At 43.5% G+C, this 22,173-nt stretch overlaps 1 protein-coding gene and 1 long non-coding RNA gene across 3 annotated transcripts in view; one reads left to right on the plus strand and one right to left on the minus strand.

Annotated features, from left to right (window-relative positions):
* Nucleotides 1-21,439, plus strand: part of LOC120988936 — a 34,346-nt gene extending 12,907 nt beyond the window's left edge. The window contains exon 3 of the long non-coding RNA XR_005776203.1: nt 21,035-21,439. This is a non-coding gene — a long non-coding RNA (uncharacterized LOC120988936). The remainder of the gene's footprint in view (nt 1-21,034) is intronic.
* Nucleotides 1-22,173, minus strand: part of SMTN (smoothelin) — a 141,038-nt gene that overhangs the window by 74,900 nt on the left and 43,965 nt on the right. For both annotated transcript variants that reach the window (XM_040416718.1, XM_040416719.1), the window contains exons 2-8: nt 14,960-15,117; nt 8,447-8,537; nt 5,656-5,734; nt 5,112-5,218; nt 2,701-2,800; nt 1,598-1,911; nt 179-242 (exon numbers count right to left, since the gene is read on the minus strand). In XM_040416718.1, coding sequence (XP_040272652.1) covers nt 179-242; nt 1,598-1,911; nt 2,701-2,800; nt 5,112-5,218; nt 5,656-5,734; nt 8,447-8,537; nt 14,960-15,117 — 913 coding nt within the window. The remainder of the gene's footprint in view (nt 1-178; nt 243-1,597; nt 1,912-2,700; nt 2,801-5,111; nt 5,219-5,655; nt 5,735-8,446; nt 8,538-14,959; nt 15,118-22,173) is intronic.

The raw sequence follows: 22,173 nt of genomic DNA on the forward strand, positions 1-22,173 counted from the left end.
CATGGGAATATCCCTTTAAGGAGCAGTAATGTGTGCTAAGAATATTTGGCAGACTTCTCTTTGACAACTCCTTATGGAGCAGTTCTACAAAGCAGGTAGGTCACACAGTAATACAAGTCACAAAGGCCTAATACTGGCTGTCATTGTACAAACCTACAGCAAGCACCTGCCACATTACCTGGCTCTGTCCATGTCCTTGACGCCTTCTCCGCTGGATAGGATCCATTTGTATCGGCTTTCAGCTAAGGCAAACAGAAAGGTCCTGTTAGGTCTTTTTGTTATCATCAACTTAAAGTCAACAATTGTAGTACAATGTTATAAGGAAGCAAGCTCAAAAGTCAGTTTAGCTCCAAATATATGTATATCAGAAGATATATACCTAGGATTAGCCTTACAAGACACTGAATGGGGGGTATACATCAAAAAGAGTACATAGACTGCTACACTCAAACACATAAATCAACACCAACTATATAAGAAATGACCTTCATTTAGAGCAGGGATGCTCAACCTGCGGCCCTCCAGCTGTTGCAAAACTACAACTCCCAGCATGCCCGAACAGCTTACAGCTTTTAGCCTACAGCAGGGCATGCTGGGAGTTGTAGTTTTACAACAGCTGGAGGGCCGCAGGTTGAGCATCTCTGATATGAACACAAGTAGTAAAGAAACTGATGAAATGTGATCAGTCTGCAGTAATCAGCTCTAAACTCTCTGGAAACCTGGAAGCAAGCGTTCCAATTCTCCTGCAGCACCACCACAGGAGCAATGAACCATGCCCATTGAAAATTGGGTTGCCCGCCAAAAGGGATGATTGTGGCAAACCAAGAAATGCCCTTTCCAGAGGCTCTCTGCTCTGCCTTCTAGATGAACTTACTAAAGGAGACACCCATGTCAGAATTCCCCAGCATGGTGTTTGATGGTAATTTGTTACTTCATTTAAGGGCCCGTACACATGGTAGATTTTGACCCTGTTGAAATCTGCTGTGTATACCGCGTCAGAAACTGCTGCGGACCTGCTTGCCACTCAGATCCATTATGTAGCTTAGCTGTAGCAGAAAAGCGCTGTGGCTTCTGGCGCACAGCCCCAATAAGGGACATACGCAAAAATCACAACTAACTTCTAGTTCCTCATGTAACAGTCCATATCACTCTACTGCAGAAAGTGGGACACTAATACATTCTGACCACTAAATTTACATCTGCCTTACCAATATTTCCCTATGGCTCTGTAAAATGATATTTTAGTGTGGATGGAACCAACGTAGATACATCTATGGGCAACTAAACCTCTATAATAAAAAATAAAAAAAATAAAAAAGAAGAACATACCACCAACAAGAGAAAGCAACAGGTACATAATACAGATTTTTTTTATTATACTTTCCTTGAGCATACCTGCTTGGCATAAGGGGCCAGAAACCTCAGATACCAATACACACAACTCGGATCTTATTTACAGTGACCACCTAACCAAAATGTACTCCCCCCGCACGCTGGTTAAGAATACACTAATTCATATCATAATTGAGAAATCCTGGCAATTCTGCCTCAAGGAAATACAATACAGGTAAGAACCTGGTAGTGAACTCAAAGATACCTTATTTGCCAAATTCAGCTTTTTCTCTGTCCAGCTGGATTCAGGTTTTTGAACTGGAGCTGGCTCCCTAAAGACACTAGTAGTCCTTGGAAGGCTCTCCTGTTCTGAATTAAGAATCTGAGTGGCAGACTCCATGAAAACCTCGTTACTGCCACTTGGTAGGGGCTCTTCTTCAGAGTCCGGGCTGAGTGTGGAATGCTCGGTTGTATGGGACTGTGCCATATTTCCAGGTTCTGAGGAGGAGGAGGAGGAGGAGGACGACGACAACTCATCTCTTGGAGTACTCAGAATCAGTGATATGTCGGAAACAGTCTCTATAAATACAAGGATAATGTATATCATTAGCATCTGATGTAGTCACAGACTGTAGAAATACAGCCCAGGATATAAATGAACACTTCCTATTGTTTATATATAGCATGTGATAGAAAGTGAGAGGTATGTGTCTAAAACATTGTGTTGGCCAGTATTTCACTTATGACATCACATGGAGATGATCACATGGAGATGATTTGCCTTGTCACATGACCATCAGCAGCCATTTTATGGACAGGTCCTCTGTGCGGACAACACAAAAGAATTTGTAAACAAGGGAGAATACCTTATAAAATACGGCGCAGAATTTCAACAGACTATGGGACACATTTATGAAGACCAACGTTTTAGACGCCGGTCTTCGTAAAGGCTCTGTGCTGGTGGTGGATCTGCCACAGTTATGAAGAGGTGCAGGCCTCTCAACTTCAGCGTATCCTCCTCCAGTTCTGAATGTAAGACAGCTACCTAACCTAAAACAGGCGTAGAAAAAGGTAAATGAGAACGCACCTGCCGACCCCTCCTCTTCCCCGCCCACAAATTTTAGACCTGGCGTAAGCGGGGAGAAGTCACAAATAGCGGCACAAGGGTTAGTTTAGGCGTATTTCAGTATAGTAAATGCCAAATAATTATATCACAAACACACTAGTCAATGATAACCAGAAAGTGGCCAACCCCTTTAAGTTTTACTCTAAGACTTCATCAGCATCCTCATGGTTTAGGCAATTTCATGTAAGACTGGAGATATGGTTGAAACAGTGCAAAAAGGCTTAAAACAACATGCAGCATACCATTCTTTTCTGTCAGATTGCTTCCATTTTGAGAGGTACGAAGTTCATGAATCTGCGCTTTGATGAGGTTTCGTTCTTCCAAGTCCTCTTTCTCCTGTGCCTACAGAGAAAGAATTACATCAACTGGTATGAAACCAATGACCGCACACCCAGCAGTTCAACAAAAATAGACATTTCAAAACTATAGTCATAAATTATCTTCCTCGTCCTTTTTGTATTCAATGTGGGGTAAAAAATTGAGGGTTCAGTTGATTATTTGGCACATTATGGCAGTGGTGGACTTACTACATCATGGTACTTTAGATGTGTCTCTTTATTCCATTCCATGATCACATATTCCATTCAGTTCAACCAACCAGCAGGTTGGGGTAGGGGTTGCCAAACAATATGGTTTCCCTTCCAGGCTTCATTTAGACACAATAAAAAAAAAGTATGCCAATATCCTACGGGCACACGCACATGACCGTAGTGCCATTATTGTGAACCGCAAACAGCGGGTCCGCAATATACGGGCAACGGCCTTTTGCATTCCATATCACAGATGCGGACTCATTTACTTGAATGGGTCCGAAATCTGCAAGAAACGGAGCAGAGGCATGGATCGGAAGCCCGCGGAAGAACTACGACCAAAACTTCTATGGGATTTGGGTCTGTGACTCCACACTGTAAAAAAAATTAGAACATGTTCTATTTTTGTGCGGCGCGGAACGTATCTTGCAGATCATGGACCCATTCAAATGGGTCTGCATCCGCAAAAGGCGTGCACACGGACGATGCCCATGCATTGTGGACCACTACTTGCGGTCCGCAGAACGGGCACAGGGCACACCCCTTCGTGTGCATGAGCCCTAAGTGAGTGTCTTTACTTGCACCTCTACATAAACCCACATGCATTGATCCACACAGGGGTCTCTCTCAAGTGTGGGATGATACGTGGCATTTTTAGGATCTCACTAAAGATGCTAGTGAACTCTGTACATAAATTACAATCAAAGGCCTAGCTCCTTATTTGCTCATGAAACACTAACCCATTCCTCTGCCTAGAGGGTACTAACCACCCAAGCTCCCGTATCCCGCTGCCAAATGCAGACATGAACAGAAAGCAACTTTACTGGGTGATGCTGCCACCTGCAGGCCAGACTGATCGTGTGGCCACTAAGAACAGAAGACACATAATGGAGCAGAAAATCTGGCCCATCATTGCTCATGAGGTGTAGGGTGAAATGCACAATCCTTATGTACAATGAATTCAGAGTCTTCAGACCCTTTCACTTTTGTTGTTATGTTGTGGCCTTGTGCAAAAAAAAAAAAATATAAAAAATAAATAAATCCAAGCTTTCTCCAAATCAATCCGCACTCAATACCCCCATAATGAGAAATCTGAGAATCTGAAGACTTTCCCAATATACTGTATATGGCTAGAGTTTGAATTTTAAGAGCGGCACTTCTTCCTCTGGTATTTTTCATGTCAGGATCTGGGTACAACTGAAGACAGCCCCACACTTGTAGTTTGTGGCATAGTCATTCTAGTTTACAAATGCTACACTATAAGGGTACTTTCACACTAGCGTTTTTCTTTTCCGGCGCTTAGTTCCGTCCTAGGGGCTCAAATCCGGAAAAGAACTGATCAGTTTTATCCCCATGCATTCTGAATGGAGAGTCCGTCCTTCAGGATGCATCAGGATGTCTTCAGTTCAGTCTTTTTGACTGATCAGGCTTTTCAGAAAAACATAGCATGCTGTATTTTTACCTCCGGCCAAAAATACTTTGACTGAACGCCAGATCCGGTCTTTTTCCCATTGACTTGCATTAACGCCGGATCCGGCGCTGTGTGTTCAGTCAAACCGGATCCGGCTTTTGCATGTTAAACCCGAAAAATTTGAAAAAAAAGTTAAAGTCCATAAATGGCGGATCCGTTTTTTCCAATGCATTTTTTCATTGTGATCAAAATCCTGATCAGGATTCAAATGTAATCCGTTTTCACACGTTTTTCCGGCTCCGGCGGGCAGTTCTGGTGTCGGAATAGAACGCCGGATTAAAACAACGCTAGTGTGAAAGTAGCCTAAGGGTAGGAGCACACGTGGCATAAATAGCGCAGATTCTCTGCAGAGGAATTTTGCGTAGATCAGATGAGAGCTTAGAAATCTCACCTACAGGATGAGGAGAAAAACTTGCAGTGTAAATGGACTTGAGCTGTGGGTTTTCAATTCTCAGCAGGTCAGTTAACCCCTTGCTTTTTACTTTTGCACTTTTGAGATCTCTGCAGCGATGCCGCCATGAAAACCAGCCAAATTCGGGCACTTTTTGTCCTGGTCTGCTGTTGATTATCTGCTACAGATTTGCATGTGTGGACGTACCCAAAAAGTGCCTTGACTGCAAGAATGGGCAGCCCGGTACCCTTTACTACTTACCAAAGAAGGAGTTGTGTCTCCAAAGTCATCCATGCTTTTGGTCGACTGTACAGTGCCATCATCTTCGTCTGTGTAGCGGCTGACCAGCATGCCTGCCAGGGCTGCAGCTAAAGCAAACAAAAGTAAAATAAAAAAAATAAAAAATTCACACAGGCGGTTCTATTTACACGACTGGTTTAATGCACAAAAGATAATGTTACCAAAACACAAAAAAAATCTAAAATCAAAAGGCGGTTCCATTTATATGACTGGTTTAATGCACAAAGTTAACGTAAAAGGAAAAAAAAATACAAAATGTCAAATCAGTTTCAGCCCAATCTTAAAAAGTGTGAGTCATGAACATACTTGGACTCTCAATTTCAATGCAGAAATGGGAGAGAGTGACTGCACATGCACAGAACCCCATCATTTGGACTTTACAGTCAACCCATTTATATGTTAAGTTAATTTGTAATAAATTGATGCATAAAAAAAACAAAAAAAAAATATATCGAAATAGGTGAAAAGAACTAACACAGTTTTTATCAGTTACTTCAAGTCTTACCTTCTATCTCATCATTCCTTATTTTCCGAATAGCAGCCCGGATAAGTTTCCTCTCTTCATATTCACTGGCATTTCGAAGCTGGAAGAGATTGTACAAATTTCAATGTGCACTTGGTGGAGTAATGCAGTAGCACTGCCTAGTGCAGCCGGAGGATCTCTATAATGAAGGGTGAATAGTGCTCCCTACTGGTGACACAATGGTACTGTTTCCAAAGAGATTTTAAAAAGAGCAAACGCTGCAGTGAAGTCTCAAATATCAAAGTAAAAACAGCTCTCCAGAAAAAAAAAATTCCCCAAACTTATAAAAATCCTGGTGTAAGGGTACTTTCACACTAGCGTTATTCTTTTCCGGCACCGAGTTCCATCCTAGAGGCTCAGTACCGGAAAAGAACTGATCGGATTTCTCTCCATTAAGAATGCATTAGGATAAAACCTTTCAGGATGTCATCAGTTCAGTCTTTTTGACTTTTCAGGACGGAGATAATACCGCAGCATGCTGCGGTTTTAGCTGAGTCCAAAATTCCGGAATTTCCCATTGACATGCATTAATGCCGGATCCAGCCCCAAGTGTTCCGGCAAAACGGATCCGGTATTGCGCTCTTTTTATGCTCAGACCGCAAAAAATGTGAAAAAATAAATTAATGCCGGATCCGTTTTTTCCGGATGAGACCAGAGAGACGGAGCAGGCATTTCAATGCATTTGTTATACGGATCAGGATCTGACAAATGCCATCAGTTTGCATGCGTTGTGCGGTGGATATTGCATAACTGGATAAATAGCGGGACAGACACACAAGTGTGATTCCAGCATAGTGGGGACATCGGGGGTACGGCTGGGGATCTCGGTCCTCCATCTATCTATAACTGCAAGCTGAGTAGAGCTCAGTTTAGTTCCCAATAGATACGTGTAATAATACCGAGGTGAAACCTTGAGGGCCTTGGGACCAAAACACTCCAGTCAAGGGGTCGTGAGCGATAGTTACAGGGGATCCCTGAAATTGGGTATTTAATGCATGTCTGAGTTGCAGGTAATGGAAAAAAAGCAGTGTGGGGTAAATGAAAGTGGGTTTGGATTTTATCAAAAGAACAAAAGTCTTTGGAGGCCTTCTATACCTCTAAAGTGTGCACTCCATGTGGATCCTGAAGGCACATCAAGTGCAGAAACATTCCACAGAGGTGTTTCCGCAGCAATGTCACGGAAAGCGTTATAAACTTGGCACAGGCCATAGTACACTAATCTGTAGATAAGTGGCGAGGTGTGCCGCTGAATTCAGAAACACCCATGTCTTCAAATAACGAAGCTGCCCTGCCAAGTAATAGTAGGTATTACCTGGCAGGGTAGTACAGTCCCAAGTAATTGGTGATATTAAGGAGACGAGTTGGTAAAATTTATTTTTGAGTATGGAAATTAATATATCAGATACATCTATATCAGATCAGAAAAACTTTGTGTTCACAAAAAAACGTATTCACGGGTATCCATAAATAGGCAAATATAAAGACCACTTCACCCTCCCATAGGAAATAATGCTCAATACAGGGCAGATCTGTGGCAGCCAAACCGGTGAAATGGGTCAACCTACCAGATTCAGTCTTGTTTGGATAAACTAGAAAGCATTAAAGGGATTGGCCCACGAGCAACATTTATTACCTGTTCACAGGATAGGCGCTAAATGTATGATCACCGGTGGTCCGACCACTGGGACCAAAAGCGATCACAAGGACAGGGACACCCTATGGGACTGCCGGAGACAGTAGAGTGCTGCTCTCCCATAAAAGTGAATGGAGGAGTGGTCACACATGTCTTCCTGTAATCACACAGTGGATTCTGGGACCTCCATTCTCACGACTGCTGTGGTTGGACCCTCACAGCTAATACATTTATCACCTATCCTGTGCAATTCACGGGCCAACCCCTTAAATAGAACAGTGAAACAGCCTGCTAGATCAACTTAAGATAAGTATGAAAACAGGTTACAGGAAAATGTACTCTATACAATACAATAAACGTGCAGCGGCTCATCTTTCCAGAAACGGGTCGATGCGGTAAAGAACGCATGTTTGGAGTCATTTATCAAACGGGTGTAATTTATAACTGGCTTAGTTGCCCATAGCAACCAACTAGATTCCACCTTTCATTTTTGACAGCTCCTTTGGAAAATGAAAGGTGGGATCCGATTGGTTGCTATGGGCAACTAAGGCTACTTTCACACTAGCATTTTAGTTTTCCGGTATTGAGATCCGTCATAGGGGCTCAAAACCGGAAAAAAACGCTTCAGTTTTGACCCAATTCATTGTCAATGGGGAAAAAAACTGAACAGAATGGAGCGCTCCCAAATGCATTCCGTTCTGTTTAGTTGCGTTTCCACACCGGAGAGCAAACCGCAACATGTTGTAGTTTGCTTTCCATCCTGGGATGCGGAGCAAGACAGATCCGGCATTACCCCCAATGCAAGTCAATGGGGACAGAAACAGATCCGTTTTTTTCTACCACAATAGAAAACGGATCCATCCCCCATTGAGATCAGTAATAATGATCGGGTCTCCATTGACTTTCAATGGAGTTCATGACGGATCCGTCTTGGGTATGTTAAAGATAATACAACCGGATCCGTTCATGCAGATGGTTGTATTATCAGTAACGGAAGCATTTTTTGCTGAACCCTGCCGGATCCAGTAAAAACACTAGTGTGAAAGTAGCCTTAGCCAGTTCTACTTTACACCCGTTTGATAAATGACCCCCGTTGTGTTTGGTAACTTTCATGCCATCATACACATACTAAAGACGTACCAGTGCCGTCAGCTCCTCCACGTCACTCATCTCCTCTAGTCTTCCTGCCAGGGCACGCAGGGCTCTCTGTTGCTTGTCCTCCATTTCAGTGCTTTTAAAGAAAAGAAATAAAAGAAAAGTCTGAGACACATCACACTAACCATCATATAAGTAATCCATTGCAGGATAGTGTATACAGATGACAACCATTAGATTGCGGCTATCAATAAGGACAGCAGTCAAGGCTCTGTTCACATCTATGGAGTCTGCTGGATGACCAATACCAACCCACTGGCGGGCGGCACGTTTTGGCTCAGGATGTGTCCCGGTGCATTGTGGCAAACCCGCGCGAGTAGGTACGCAATTGCAGTCAGTTTTGACTGCGATTGCATTCTGTTTCTTCAGTTTTTATCGCGCAGGTGCAATGCGTTTTGCAAGCGCGTGATAAACTGAATGTGGTACCCAGACCCGAACTTCTTCACTGAAGTTCAGGTTTGGGTTCAAGGTTGTTTAGATGTAATTATTTTCCGATGGACCGTGCAATGGGCGCAGTGACGTCACCACAGGTCCTTTTCCTCACAGATGAAGACAGAAGAGAAGCTGGACTGCGCGAACAAGTGGATTAAGGGGAGTTGCATAATTTATTTATTTTTTTTAACCCCTCCAGCCCTATTTTACTAAGCATTCTGTTTTAAGAATGCTATTATTTTCCCTTATAACCATGTTTTAAGGGAAAATAATAATGATCTGGTCTCCATCCCGATAGTCTCCTAGCAACCGTGCGTGAAAATATCGCACCGCATCCGCACTTGCTTGCGATTTTCACGCAGCCCAATTCACTTCTATGGGGCCTGCGTTGCATGAAAAACACACAAAATAGAGCTTGCTGCGATTTTCACGCAACGCACAAGTGATGCATGAAAATCACTGCTCATGTGCACAGCCCCATAGAAATGAATGGGTCCGGACTCAGTGCAGGTGCAATGCGTCCACCTCAAGCATTGCACCCGCGTGGAAATTTCTCCCGTGTGAAAGAGGCCTTAGAATGAGATCAACGCTATTCTTGCCTTCAAAACTGCTAACGGATACAGTGTGAACAGAGCCTAACAAGTAGATCACATGTTTCTGTTTAAAGGGTAGGTCATCAAAATCAGATAGATAGGGGGGTCTGACATCTGCCCCCCACCTGTTGCATGCAGGTGGAGCCAGAAGCAGAAGGCTCTGTCCACAGTGTAGATTCTGGCGCGGTCATACTGCTACACAGCGGGTGAAGCTTACTGCTTCTGGTACTATCCATGGTATAGTCACTGGTAGCTGAAAGAATTAACCGATTTGTGGACATCTGCTAAAAACAGGTCATCAATTTAGAAAAGAAAGCCCTTTAACCTGTGTGACCAATGAAAAAGTCCTAAAAATGTCATGAAATGAACTTCTACAGCAGAACAGCATGCAGGATATGATCAAAGCAGGAGGAGTGATTCTTTATACTGCCAATCATTGCGTATTTGATGGTTATTTTCATCAGTACGATTGCATTTGACATCAGTCGTGGTAGGACATGTATTTAAATACTGAATGAACAATATTCACATTTCCTGCTGCCAGCACAATCGTTTTTACGGTTCTGATTTTTTTTGTGACTACACAAGAATTGTTAAAGGGGTTGACCCTCCGATAACTTCTCCTCAAGATAGGTGACAAGTACCTGATTAGTGGTGGTCTGACCTAGGTTCATGGAGGGATTATCCTACCACTCTAGTTGAGAGCTGGAGCTATCTGAGCTCTGTACTCTTCTCCCTGCCAGTCCCATAGCAATGAATGGAGTGGCAGCGTGTATGCGTGATCACCACACCATTCACTCGGGGACCCATATTCTCATGACTGGTGGGAGTCCCCGAGTAGGGCCACTAAAGAGCAGATACTTGTCACCTGTCCTGTGGTGAAGAGCTTCATCAGCGAGGTCTTCAGGGGAGTTAAAGCAAGCTTGTCTGGAGACTTTTGGTGCTCCATCAAAATATGATCAAGGGGGATGTTAGTTTCTATGATATGTATGTTTTTATGATTTAGAGCTGGATTATAAAGTAAAAACCAGAGTTAATCCTGACAGGACTCCTAGGAGAGACAGTCCTGATTAATCTGCTCATCCAGGATGACTGACAGCTGGTCATTTATCAAACTGGTGAAAAGTAGAACTGGCTTAGTTGCCCATAGCAACCAATCAGATTCCACCTTTCACTTTCCAAAGGAGCTATTCAAAATTAAAGGTGGAATCTGATTGTTTGCTATGGGCAACTAAGCCAGTTCTACTGTACACAAGTTTGATAAATGACCCCCACAAAATCCTGCTTCAAATGATATAAACATTGATTATATACTGTATATATATAAAAAAAAAAAAAATTATACAATATACACTGAGCAAAAATATAATACACTTTCGGTTTTGCTCCCATTTTGCATGAGCTGAACTCAAAGATCCGAAACATTTTCTACATATACAAAAGACCCATTACTCTCAAATATTGTTCACAAATCTGTCTAAATCTGTTAGTGAGCACTTCTCCTTTGCCGAGATAATCCATCCCACCTCAAAGGTGTGGCATATCAAGGTGCTGATTAGACAGCATGAATATTGCCCACCATTTGCCTCAGTGCAACACATCTCCGTCGCATAGTCAATCAGGTTGTTGATTGTGGCCTGTGGAATGTGTGTCCACTCCTCTTCAATAGCTGTGTGAAATTGCTGAATACTGGCAGGAACTGGAACACCCTGTAGTATACGCTGATCCAGAGCATCCCAAACATGCTCAATGGGTGACATGTTCGGTGAGTATGCTGGCCATGCAAGAACTGGGATGTTTTCAGTTTCCAGGAATTGTGTACAGATCCTTGCAATATGGGGCCGTGCATTATCATGCTGCAACATGAGGCGATGGTCGTGGGTGAATGGCACAAAACTGGGCCTCAGGATCTCGTCACGGTATCTGTGCATTCAAAATGCCATCAATAAAATGCACCTGTGTTCGTTGTCCATAACATACGCCTGCCCATACCATACTTCCACTATGGGCCATTCGATCCACAACGTTGACATCAGCAAACCACTCACCCACACTGCCATCTACCCTGAACAGTGAAAACCGGGACTCATCCGTGAGCAGAACGCCTCTCCAACGTGCCAGACGCCATCGAATGTGAGCATTTGCCCACTCCAGTCGGTGACGACGAACTGCAGTCAGGTCCAGACGACGACGATGAGCATGCAGATGAGCTTCCCTGAGACTGTTTCTAACAGTTTGTGCAGAAATTCTATGGTTATGCAAACTAGGGCTGCAACGATTAATCGACGTTATCGATAATATTCGATAACGGGATTCGTTGTCAATGAATCCCGTTATCGAATAATCGGCCGATTCGTTGCTATACGGGCGGGAGGTCGGGCGCTAGGCCTGCGAGTCCTTGAACTTTAGATCACCGCATCTTTATTACCTTACAATGAAGCTCCAGTAACAGGCTGAGCGGGCGGTGGCGTAACGTCACTTACTCACGTGACGCGTATGCTCCGCCTGTTTCATTTATAAAGTAGGTGGAGCAGGCGCGTCACGCGAGTAAGTGACGTTACGCCGCCGCCCGCTCTGCCTGTTACTGGAACTTCATTGTAAGGTAAAAGAAGATGTGGTGATTTAAAGTAAAAGTTACTGCCGGTTAAGGAATACTGCCGTGAGTGGCGGGGTTAGGGCTGTTATGGGAAGGGGGATCTGTGGATGACACATATAGCATAAGATGCTATATAGCACCATCCACAGAACCCCTCCATAACCGTGCCATCCACAGAACCCCTCCATAACAGTGCCATCCACAGATTCCTCATAACAGTGCCATTCACAATTTGTTTTAATATGGCCTTTGAACATAATTTTTCAAGTAAAATCATATAAACCCCTTTATTTGTCATTTTGGTGTTTTTTCCCGATTAATCAATGAAATTATCGACAACTAATCGATTATTCAAATAATCGTTAGCTGCAGCCCTAATGCAAACCGATTGTTGCTGCAGCTGTCCGGGTGTCTGGTCTCAGACGATCATGGAGGTGAACATGCTGGATGTGGAGGTCCTGGGCTGGTGTGGTTACATGTGGTCTGTGGTTGTGAGGCCGGTTGGATGCAGGGCTGTGGAGTCGGTAGATAAATGTTCCGACTCAGACTCAGACTCCTCAGTTTTATGTACTTCCGACTCCGACTCCTCTGTATTAATATGCGAATGTATTTTATACATTCCTTGAGGGAAAGAAACGCAACCTACCACAGGACTACTGGCTGGGAAGCCAACAGTCTACTGTATTGCACAGTTTAAGCAAAAGACAAACACAATGAAAACAAAGGAGGATCCAGGAAGGGGCATTTATTCTAAAACTTGATTTTCCTAGGAGAATCCCATAGTCATGTTTAAAGTTTAAGCTAACAATCGGAGTTTACAAGTTTTTATAGCCTTAGGCTACTTTCACACCTGCGTTCAGGTGTCCGCTCGTGAGCTCCGTTTGAAGGGGCTCACGAGCGGTCCTGAACGCAGCCGTCCAGCCCTGATGCATTCTCAATAGAGGCGGATCCACTGAGAATGCATCCGTCTGCCAGCGCTCAGCCTCCACTCTGCTCAGTGAGCGGACACCTGAATGCAGCTTGCAGCGTTCGGGTGTCCGCCTGGCCGTGCGGAGGCGAGCGGATCCATCCAGACTTACAATGTAAGTCAATGGGGACGGATCCGCTTGAAGATGACACTATATGGCTCAATCTTCAAGCGGATCCGTCCCCCATTGACTTTCAATGTAAAGTCTGGACGGATCCGTTCAGGCTACTTTCAGACTTAGAAAATTATCTAAGTTATAATGCAGACGGATCCGTTCTGAACGGATGCAAACGTCTGCATTATAGGAGCGGATCCATCTGATGAAACATCAGACGGATCCGCTCCGAACGCTAGTGTGAAAGTAGCCTTAGCTAAATGACAGCAGTTTTTCCAATGGTTTACAGCTTCAGTCTTGAACTATTGGCCCTCCATTCCCTTCACTTATACAAGTGTCTCTAGTCCTGCAAAAAACATATTTATTTAATCCCTTATCAGTGAGAGGCTAGGTTACACATGGACGCTGCGTTCCCTGTAAAAGCAGAACACAACACTATGGAAAGTATAAGTATTGCAGCTCCTAATTATGCGTTGCGTGCCATATAGTGAAGCACATGAAAAGCATGCTTCTTCACGGTCACTTAACGTGTTCGTTTTGCGGTTACGTGAGGCACTGCATGCATTGGTCTTTATTCTTACAGTAGAGAAGTCATTAATTATAACTTTTTGTGAATTGGGACATTTAAACTTGCTTTTTTTTTTTTATTCCAATCTAAATTTAGTAGGAGTCGGAGTCGGTGCATTGTTTGCCTACTCCGAGTACCCAAAATTTCCCCCGACTCCGACTCCTCGACTCCACAGCCCTGGTTGGATGTACTGCTAAATTCTCTGAAACGCCTTTGGAGATGGCTTATGGTAGAGAAATGAACATTCATTGCACAGGCAACAGCTCTGGTAAACATTCCTGCAGTCAGCATGCCAATTGCACGCTACCTCAAACGTTGCAACATCTGTGGCATTGTGCTGTGTGATCAAACTGCACATTTCAGAGTGGCCTTTTATTGTGGGCAGTCCATGGCACACCTGTGCAATATTCATGCTGTCTAATCAGCACCTTGATATGCCACACCTGTGCAATATTCATGCTGTCTAATCAGCACCTTGATATGCCACACCTTTGAGGTGGGATGGATTATCTCGGCAAAGGAGAAGTGCTCACTAACACAGATTTAGACAGATTTGTGAACAATATTTGAGAGTAATGGGTCTTTTGTGTATGTAGAAAATGTTTCAGATCTTTGAGTTCAGCTCATGCAAAATGGGAGCAAAACCGAAATTGTTGCGTGTATGTATATGTATATATATATATATATATATATATATATATATATATATATATATATATATATATATATATATATATATATATATAAAGAAAATGATGGCGGCACCGGAAAAACAAGGAGGGTGCTAGGTCCAGGGATGTAGCAGCTTACCCCGTCAGATAGAGATGAAAAACGGACAGCACTCCAAGTAAAAGATAGTGGTGTTTTATTCACCCATGTGGATGGCAACGTTTCAGCTCATACAAGAGCCTTTTTCAAGCGTGAAAAAGGCTCTTGTATGAGTTGAAACATTGCCATCCACATGGGTGAATAAAACACCACTATCTTTTACTTGGAGTGCTGTCCGTATATATATATATATATATATAAATAATCACACACACCTACAGAGCCCATCTTCTCTCATAGGGCAGCAGAAATCACGACAGAGTCACTTTAAGTTGTGCATGTGGGAAGATCAAGGAATAGCGCTCATTCGGCTGACAACTACTGAAGGACTATGGTACCATTAGGCTCCAATAGGAAGCCATCAGGCATAGGGTAATTCATAAAGGACATGAAACAAACCCAGGCTGATTCTCCTTGTCCTCCTGTCCATTACTCCTCTCCGATCTGAAACGTTTAGATGCCAGGGCTTCTTCACAGCGCTCAAGCTCCTTCCGCCGCAGCTCCCTAATGGCCGAGCGAATCTGCCGCCTCTCCGCCAAGTCCAGAGTGACCTCCAGCTGTGAACGACAGAATATACACAAGTTCTGAGCCAAGAGTGCAAATGTGCATGAGATTTTGGGGGGATTAATACAAAGTAAATTGTTAGGCAGACTCTAGGCAGGATGACTGCATAAATGGCTGCTCAGATTTTCCATATTCAAAACAGTCAAAGTCTTTAATTTCAGCACATTTGTTTATGGAAAAGTGGACTTCAGCCGATGACTGGATGGAACGGCAAAACCCATTTAACCGTTTGGAGCCTGGTAATGGTTATGGCCAGTCACATTTACAATCATCAAATAGGATGCTGCTCGGGATGCCACCATGGCCTCAGTTGTTGACATAGCAGCTTTGATTAGTCAGTTTTGTAACGGATCCCCACTGATCCAAATAAATATGCAAAAAAATTAAATAAAAACTTGAACAATCTGTACACTGACCCAACAGTAATCGCTGCTTACACATCCGTTTCGGATATAATACTCTCAATTATATATTCTTAAATCTGAAATGCGTAAGCAATGGTACTTTTGGGTCAGTGTACAAATTATAGAAAAATTAAAAAAAAACAATAAGTAACTAATAAGTTTTATCTGAAGTCACCGGAGTGCTGGATTTGTTTTTTGGATTAAAGAGTGGGTCAGTCAAGAATGGCGCTACTGACCAAATAAATAAATAAATAAAATAAAATAAATAAATAAATAAATAGAGAGAAGACTGGCAGCAAAGTAAACGGAGCATTAAAGCGGCATTCCAGGATTTGAATATTGATGGTCTATTCTCAGGATAGTCCATCCGATGGGGAGGGGTCCAACACATCCTCTCTGATCAGCCGTTTTAGATTGGCACTGGTACCAGAGATAGTCAGTGGAAACATATAGATCAGTCCACAGTGTTGTGGACAGAGCTGGTAAGTGCAGTGCTGCCCCATCCACTATACACAATTGTAGAAGCGGTGTAGTTCCAGTGCTGGAGCTACCCTGAAGGTACAGGGTGTCAGACAATAGGCTATCTGATATTGATGGCCCATTTTAAAGGAAAGACAGTCAATTTAAAAACCTCCTTAAGGGTACTTTCACACTTGCAGAAGATTTCAGCAGGCAGTTCCATCGCCGGAACGCCCTGCCTGATCCGGAAATCCGGACGCAAATCCGTCTGACAAATGCATTGAAATACCGGATCCGTCTCTCCGGTGTCATCTGGAAAAACAGATCCGGTAGTAATTTTTTTGCATTTTTAAAAAGGTCTGAGCATGCCGAAACACTTAATGCTGGATCCGGCACATACATTTCAATGTAAATTAATGCCGGTGCAACGCTATACTTCCCTACTTCGTGAGATTTCCCTACCCTCGTCACTTCCGGTTGCACCGGACATGACGCAAGGAGGTATGCTGCGCCGCACAGGCGCACAACGACTGGTTAGGGAAATTTCACAGCAGAGTGCGCATGCGCCGGGAGCCTCGCCGGCGGTTAGGGTAGGGAAAAATTATGGGCCAGTGCGCAGGCGCGGTGATCGGATGGATGTTCTCAGCTGGACACCGGCCGACACTGCGCATACGCTGGGAGCCTCACCAGCGGTTAGGGTAGGAAAAAAGCACTGGCACGTACGTAATTTTTCCCTTTCCTAATCGCTGGTGAGGCTCCCGGTGCATGTGCAGTGTCGGCCGGTGTCCAGCTGAGAACATACATCCGATCACCGCGCCTGCGCACTGGCCCATAATTTTTCCCTACCCTAACCGCTGGCGAGGCTCCCAGCGCATGCGTACTCTGCTGTGAAATTTCTCTAACCCGTTGTTGTGCGCCTGCGCAGAGCTGCATACCTCCTCAGGTCATGTCCGGTGCGACCGGAAGTGACGAGGGTAGGGAAATCTCACGAAGTAGGGAAGTATAACGTTACACCGGCATTCCGGCTAGTGTTCAGTATTTTTGGCTGGAGAGAACTGTAGCATGCTGCGGTATTTTCTCCGTCCAAAAACATAAAAAGGGACTAAACTGATACACCCTGAACGGAATGCTCTATATTCAGAATGCATTACGATAAAACTGAGCAGTTTCTTTCCGGTATTGAGCTCCTGTGACGGAGCTCAATACCGGAAAACAAAAACGCTAGTGTGAAAGTACCCTAACAGTACAACTGCATGAAAACATTCAAGTTGTACAAAACAGGGTATCCGTTTTCCATGAATATGAATATATATAAAACATTGTCAGAAGATGTTACATAATAAAGAGCCCAGAGTAGAGGGAGTGCTGCTATTTCATTAATTAATTTTTTTAATAAAGTAACACTGGCTTTTGGAAAGCAAGGAGCACATACACAACACATTCCTAGAAAGCTGCTGAGGTGCAAGAATTCAACAGAAATATACAGCCTGAACTCTAGAGGGCAGCACCATGCTAGAAATACACTGCAGGAAGTGGAATGCAGATATAAATAGGAGATCACATCTGGCCGTCCAGGTTAAAAAGTTTCCCAACAAATTGTTTTTAGGTCTACTTATGGAACAAGGGAAAAACAACTTGGCACTACGTGCAGGACTTGGCAGCGTCCGCACATGTTCTGGTTAAATTTCTTCGGTCTGATAAACACTGGTCCTGTTTTTTTACATTATGAAACCCTTTTTTAGAAATTCTGACTAAATAAACTGCAGACAAGAAACTATTAGGAATAGCAAAACACTGAATAAATTGCCAACCCCCCCCCCCCAAAAGAGGCATATGTATGTAGGGGGGAAAAGGAGGGGAACGCAAGAACATCTAAATAAGGAACATCTGGCGCAGACTTGACAGAAGAAATTATTTCATAAGCATTTCACAGAGGAAACTTTGTGGAATACTAATTTATGAAAAATGCATCAAACAAAAATATTAAACTGTTGTTCTTCATTATAAAATGGGTTTATGCCAATGTTAACAGAGTATTTCTGTAAGTGTGGCACTCAGATGTACATTTTTAAAATGTACGAACGCTGCCAAAACCCACCACTCAAGATCCCTATAACTTTAAGAAATACCTGAATTCTAACCCAACGTGCCCAGAGCTGAGCCCTGAAATGCTCCAAATAATAGTGTCCACATAGGTCACCCTGCAGATGTTCCTCACTCTTGGGATTGTGAAGTAATGGACCAAACGGTATTGACAGCAATTGCCCATAATGCTGTGCCCACCACTAAGGAGTACCCATATGGCCATAAAACAACACCATTTACAACACATTGCCTACACAGTTCCTGCTACAGTAGCACAAACAGACAACCGCCAATACAAATACTGGTGACAGCAATGCCAAAACGAGCAAGATCAATTTACTCCTCCAATCGAGGTACAAGCAATCAGACATCACTTGCTGCAGCCATTCGTTAGCACTAGAGAAGACAAGTCGGGCAGAAAAGATCCTCGAACATGCTAGGAATCCTTGACACCTAGTTAATCATGGGTTAAGGTAGCGAATATAGTTTCTTTTCAAAGGGTATGGTCACCTCTGCATAACCATCTGATCCCAGATACTTAGGGGACAACTTAAATGCTACGCATAGTATAAAACTTGGGATCCATTCCTCCATCTGAATGGCGCAGTTTGTCAAGCATGCCACTCCATTCATTTTGTGTGGGACTGCTGGTAACTGAGGCAGCACACATACTTGCCCAGAAACTCAATTGAAGAGGGTGGGGACCTCCATTCTCAGGAGGAATGGAAACTGCTAGGGAATGCCATCTTAACTTGGCACAACGCATTTTAATCTCTGTCACTTTGCTGCTGCAGTGCGTGTGCAGGTCCTTCACTTGGCGCACTGTCCTGCAGAAGTTGACATAGATCTCACACAGCACACTGCTACTGTTTGATGGCGTCTCCTCCTTACTATTAGCGTTAGAGACAGCAGCTGGGATGGAGGAATAGGTTGTACACTGCAGATCAGGGTGTGGAGAGGGCGGAACGCATCTAGGTTTTCAGGAAGGCAAATCACGCTGCTGTAAACAGAGGTAGAATGATTCACAGGCTTTGTATAGACAGTTTACAAAGAGGGGAAAACTCAATGTACAGTCGTGGCCAAAAGTTTTGAGAATTACAAAAATACTGGAAATTGGAAAAGTTGCTGCTTAAGTTTTTATAATAGCAATTTGCATATACTCCAGAATGTTATGAAGAGTGATCAAATGAACTGCATAGTCCTTCTTTGCCATGAAAATTAACTTAATCCCAAAAAAACCTTTCCACTGCATTTCATTGCTGTCATTAAAGGACCTGCTGAGATAATTTCAGTAATCGTCTTGTTAACTCAGGTGAGAATGTTGACGAGCACAAGGCTGGAGATCATTATGTCAGGCTGATTGGGTTAAAATGGCAGACTTGACATGTTAAAAAGGAGGGTGATGCTTGAAATCATTGTTCTTCCATTGTTAACCATGGTGACCTGCAAAGAAATGCAAGCAGCCATCATTGCGTTGCATAAAAATGGCTTCACAGGCAAGGATATTGTGGCTACTAAGATTGCACTTCAATCAACAATTTATAGAATCATCAAGAACTTCAAGGAAAGAGGTTCAATTCTTGTTAAGAAGGCTTCAGGGCGTCCAAGAAAGTCCAGCAAGCGCCAGGATAGTCTCCTAAAGAGGATTCAGTTGCGGGATCGGAGTGCCACCAGTGCAGAGCTTGCTCAGGAATGGCAGCAGGCAGGTGTGAGCGCATCTGCACGCACAGTGAGGCGAAGACTTTTGGAAGATGGCCTGGTGTCAAGAAGGACAGCAAAGAAGCCACTTCTCTCCAAAAAAAACATCAAAGGACAGATTGATCTTCTGCAGAAAGTATGGTGAATGGACTGTTGAGGACTGGGGCAAAGTCATATTCTCCGATGAAGCCTCTTTCCGATTGTTTGGGGCATCAGGAAAAAGGGCTTGTCCGGAGAAGAAAAGGTCATTGCTACCATCAGTCCTGTGTCATGCCAACAGTAAAGCATCCTGAGACCATTCATGTGTGGGGTTGCTTCTCATCCAAGGGAGTGGGCTCACTCACAATTTTGGCCAAAAACACAGCCATGAATAAAGAATGATACCAAAACACCCTCCAACAGCAACTTCTTCCAACAATCCAACAACAGTTTGGTGAAGAACAATGCATTTTCCAGCACGATGGAGCACAGTGCCATAAGGCAAAAGTGATAACTAAGTGGCTCGGGGGGCAAAACGTTGACATTTTGGGTCCATGGCCTGGAAACTCCCCAAATCTTAATCCCATTGAGAACTTTTAGTCAATCCTCAAGAGGCGGGTGGACAAACAAAAACCCACTAATTCTGACAAACTCCAAGAAGTGATTATGAAAGAATGGGTTGCTATCAGTCAGGAATTGGCCCAGAAGTTGATTGAGAGCATGCCCAGTTGAATTGCAGAGGTCCTGAAAAAGAAGGGCCAACACTGCAAATACTGACTCTTTGCATAAATGTCATGTAATTGTCGATAAAAGCCTTTGAAACGTATGAAGTGCGTGTAATTATATTTCACTACATCACAGAAACAACTGAAACAACGATCTAAAAGCAGTTTAGCAGCAAACTTTGTGAAAACTAATATTTTTGTCAATCTCAAAACTTTTGGCCACGACTGTAGACCACAGGAGCAGGGAATCACAAACTCCTTAGCATCATTTTCTGTCAGCACAAGAAAAGAGGTGATCCCTCATGAATTATAGGAGTGGAAAGCAGGCTACGTATCGAGCTGTTAGGATACATGAGCTAGTGAAGAAAGCAGCATCCTAGACAGACCTCACATCCAGCATGTATTACTGGGAGGGACACTACCACATATGCAAAGTCTAGAACTAGGATCAGGCTAAAAACTCCATACTATTGTGTCTGAAACTGAATGAAGGAATGGAAATAGCAGCCCAAAACATGGCGTTATTAACTCAAGGTAAGCACGAATCATCATTTTTCCAGGTCAAACATGTCCATAGCGTTTGATATTTAGACTTTCAAACTATAAGACAGGCATACAGGCAATTGTGAAATTGTGCATCGTGCAGTTTTTTCCAGCATTCCTACAAGATGGAATTCTCTGTCTGAGAAATCATCGCTTGCGCAGTGGGAACGGTGCAGGGGGCACATGTGTTGCAATACAAAATGCCATTGTACTATAAGGAATGCAGAAAACCCCTGTAGAAAACTTAATCTGAGGGAGAAGAGTGAAATGTCAGATAGTGACCTATAAAGGCTGGAATGAATTTATGAAATATCATCTAGTCACTCACTGTAAAACATTATGTGCCGTTTGTTCTGACAGCAAAGCAGTTCTTTCAGTCACTGAAGAATTCACATTCCCAGCCAGGAAGACAGATGAGTACTGGTGAGGTACACGCGTTTCAGAGACAGAGACCGCTACAAATGCAAAATTCTTCAACTATTTGTCAGTAAATGATGCAACTGGGAAATGGATATTCCATATATAAATATTCTGGAAGTTCAGCGAGAGTGAATTCTGCACTGGTGTTGGCCATGACCGGAAAGCACGCCATATTCAATTTAGACTGCTCATATCTTACAATGGTATAATATACTTTAGATGGTTTTTAGATTGAATTGTCCAAAAGGAGAAAACTGGTGCAGCTGAAGGCCTGATAGGTGTACTAGGATTGCAGACATGGCGTCATTTTTAGCTCCAGCTTCCACAGTAGCCCTTTGGCACCTGCAATCATGTTCCAGGGGGACCAATAAGTTGACAGAGGGAACCTTCTTCTGGTTTAATCATTTTGATGCCTCACTTGCTGCTTTTATCTGCAGTATCTAAGGGGTTAAAGAGGACCTAAACCTTTACCAAAAGGCACTTCTTAGAGTTCTCTTCGCCTTTTGCTTCGTACGGATCTATAGTAAGTTTATATATAGGATCCGTACTTCGCATGCTGGAAAAGCACTACAGAGCTGATGCAGGCAGAATGTGCAGAGCACTGTGAGAAGTGCTGCTGCACCTCTTATGCTTTCAGTAAGGCCCCTTTCACACGGGCGAGTATTCCGCGCGGATGCGATGCGCGAGTTGAACGCATTGCACCCGCACTGAATACCGACCCATTCATTTCTATGGG

This window comes from Bufo bufo, chromosome 2 (genome assembly GCF_905171765.1).
Source record: "Bufo bufo chromosome 2, aBufBuf1.1, whole genome shotgun sequence".
Classification (NCBI taxonomy): domain Eukaryota; kingdom Metazoa; phylum Chordata; class Amphibia; order Anura; family Bufonidae; genus Bufo; species Bufo bufo.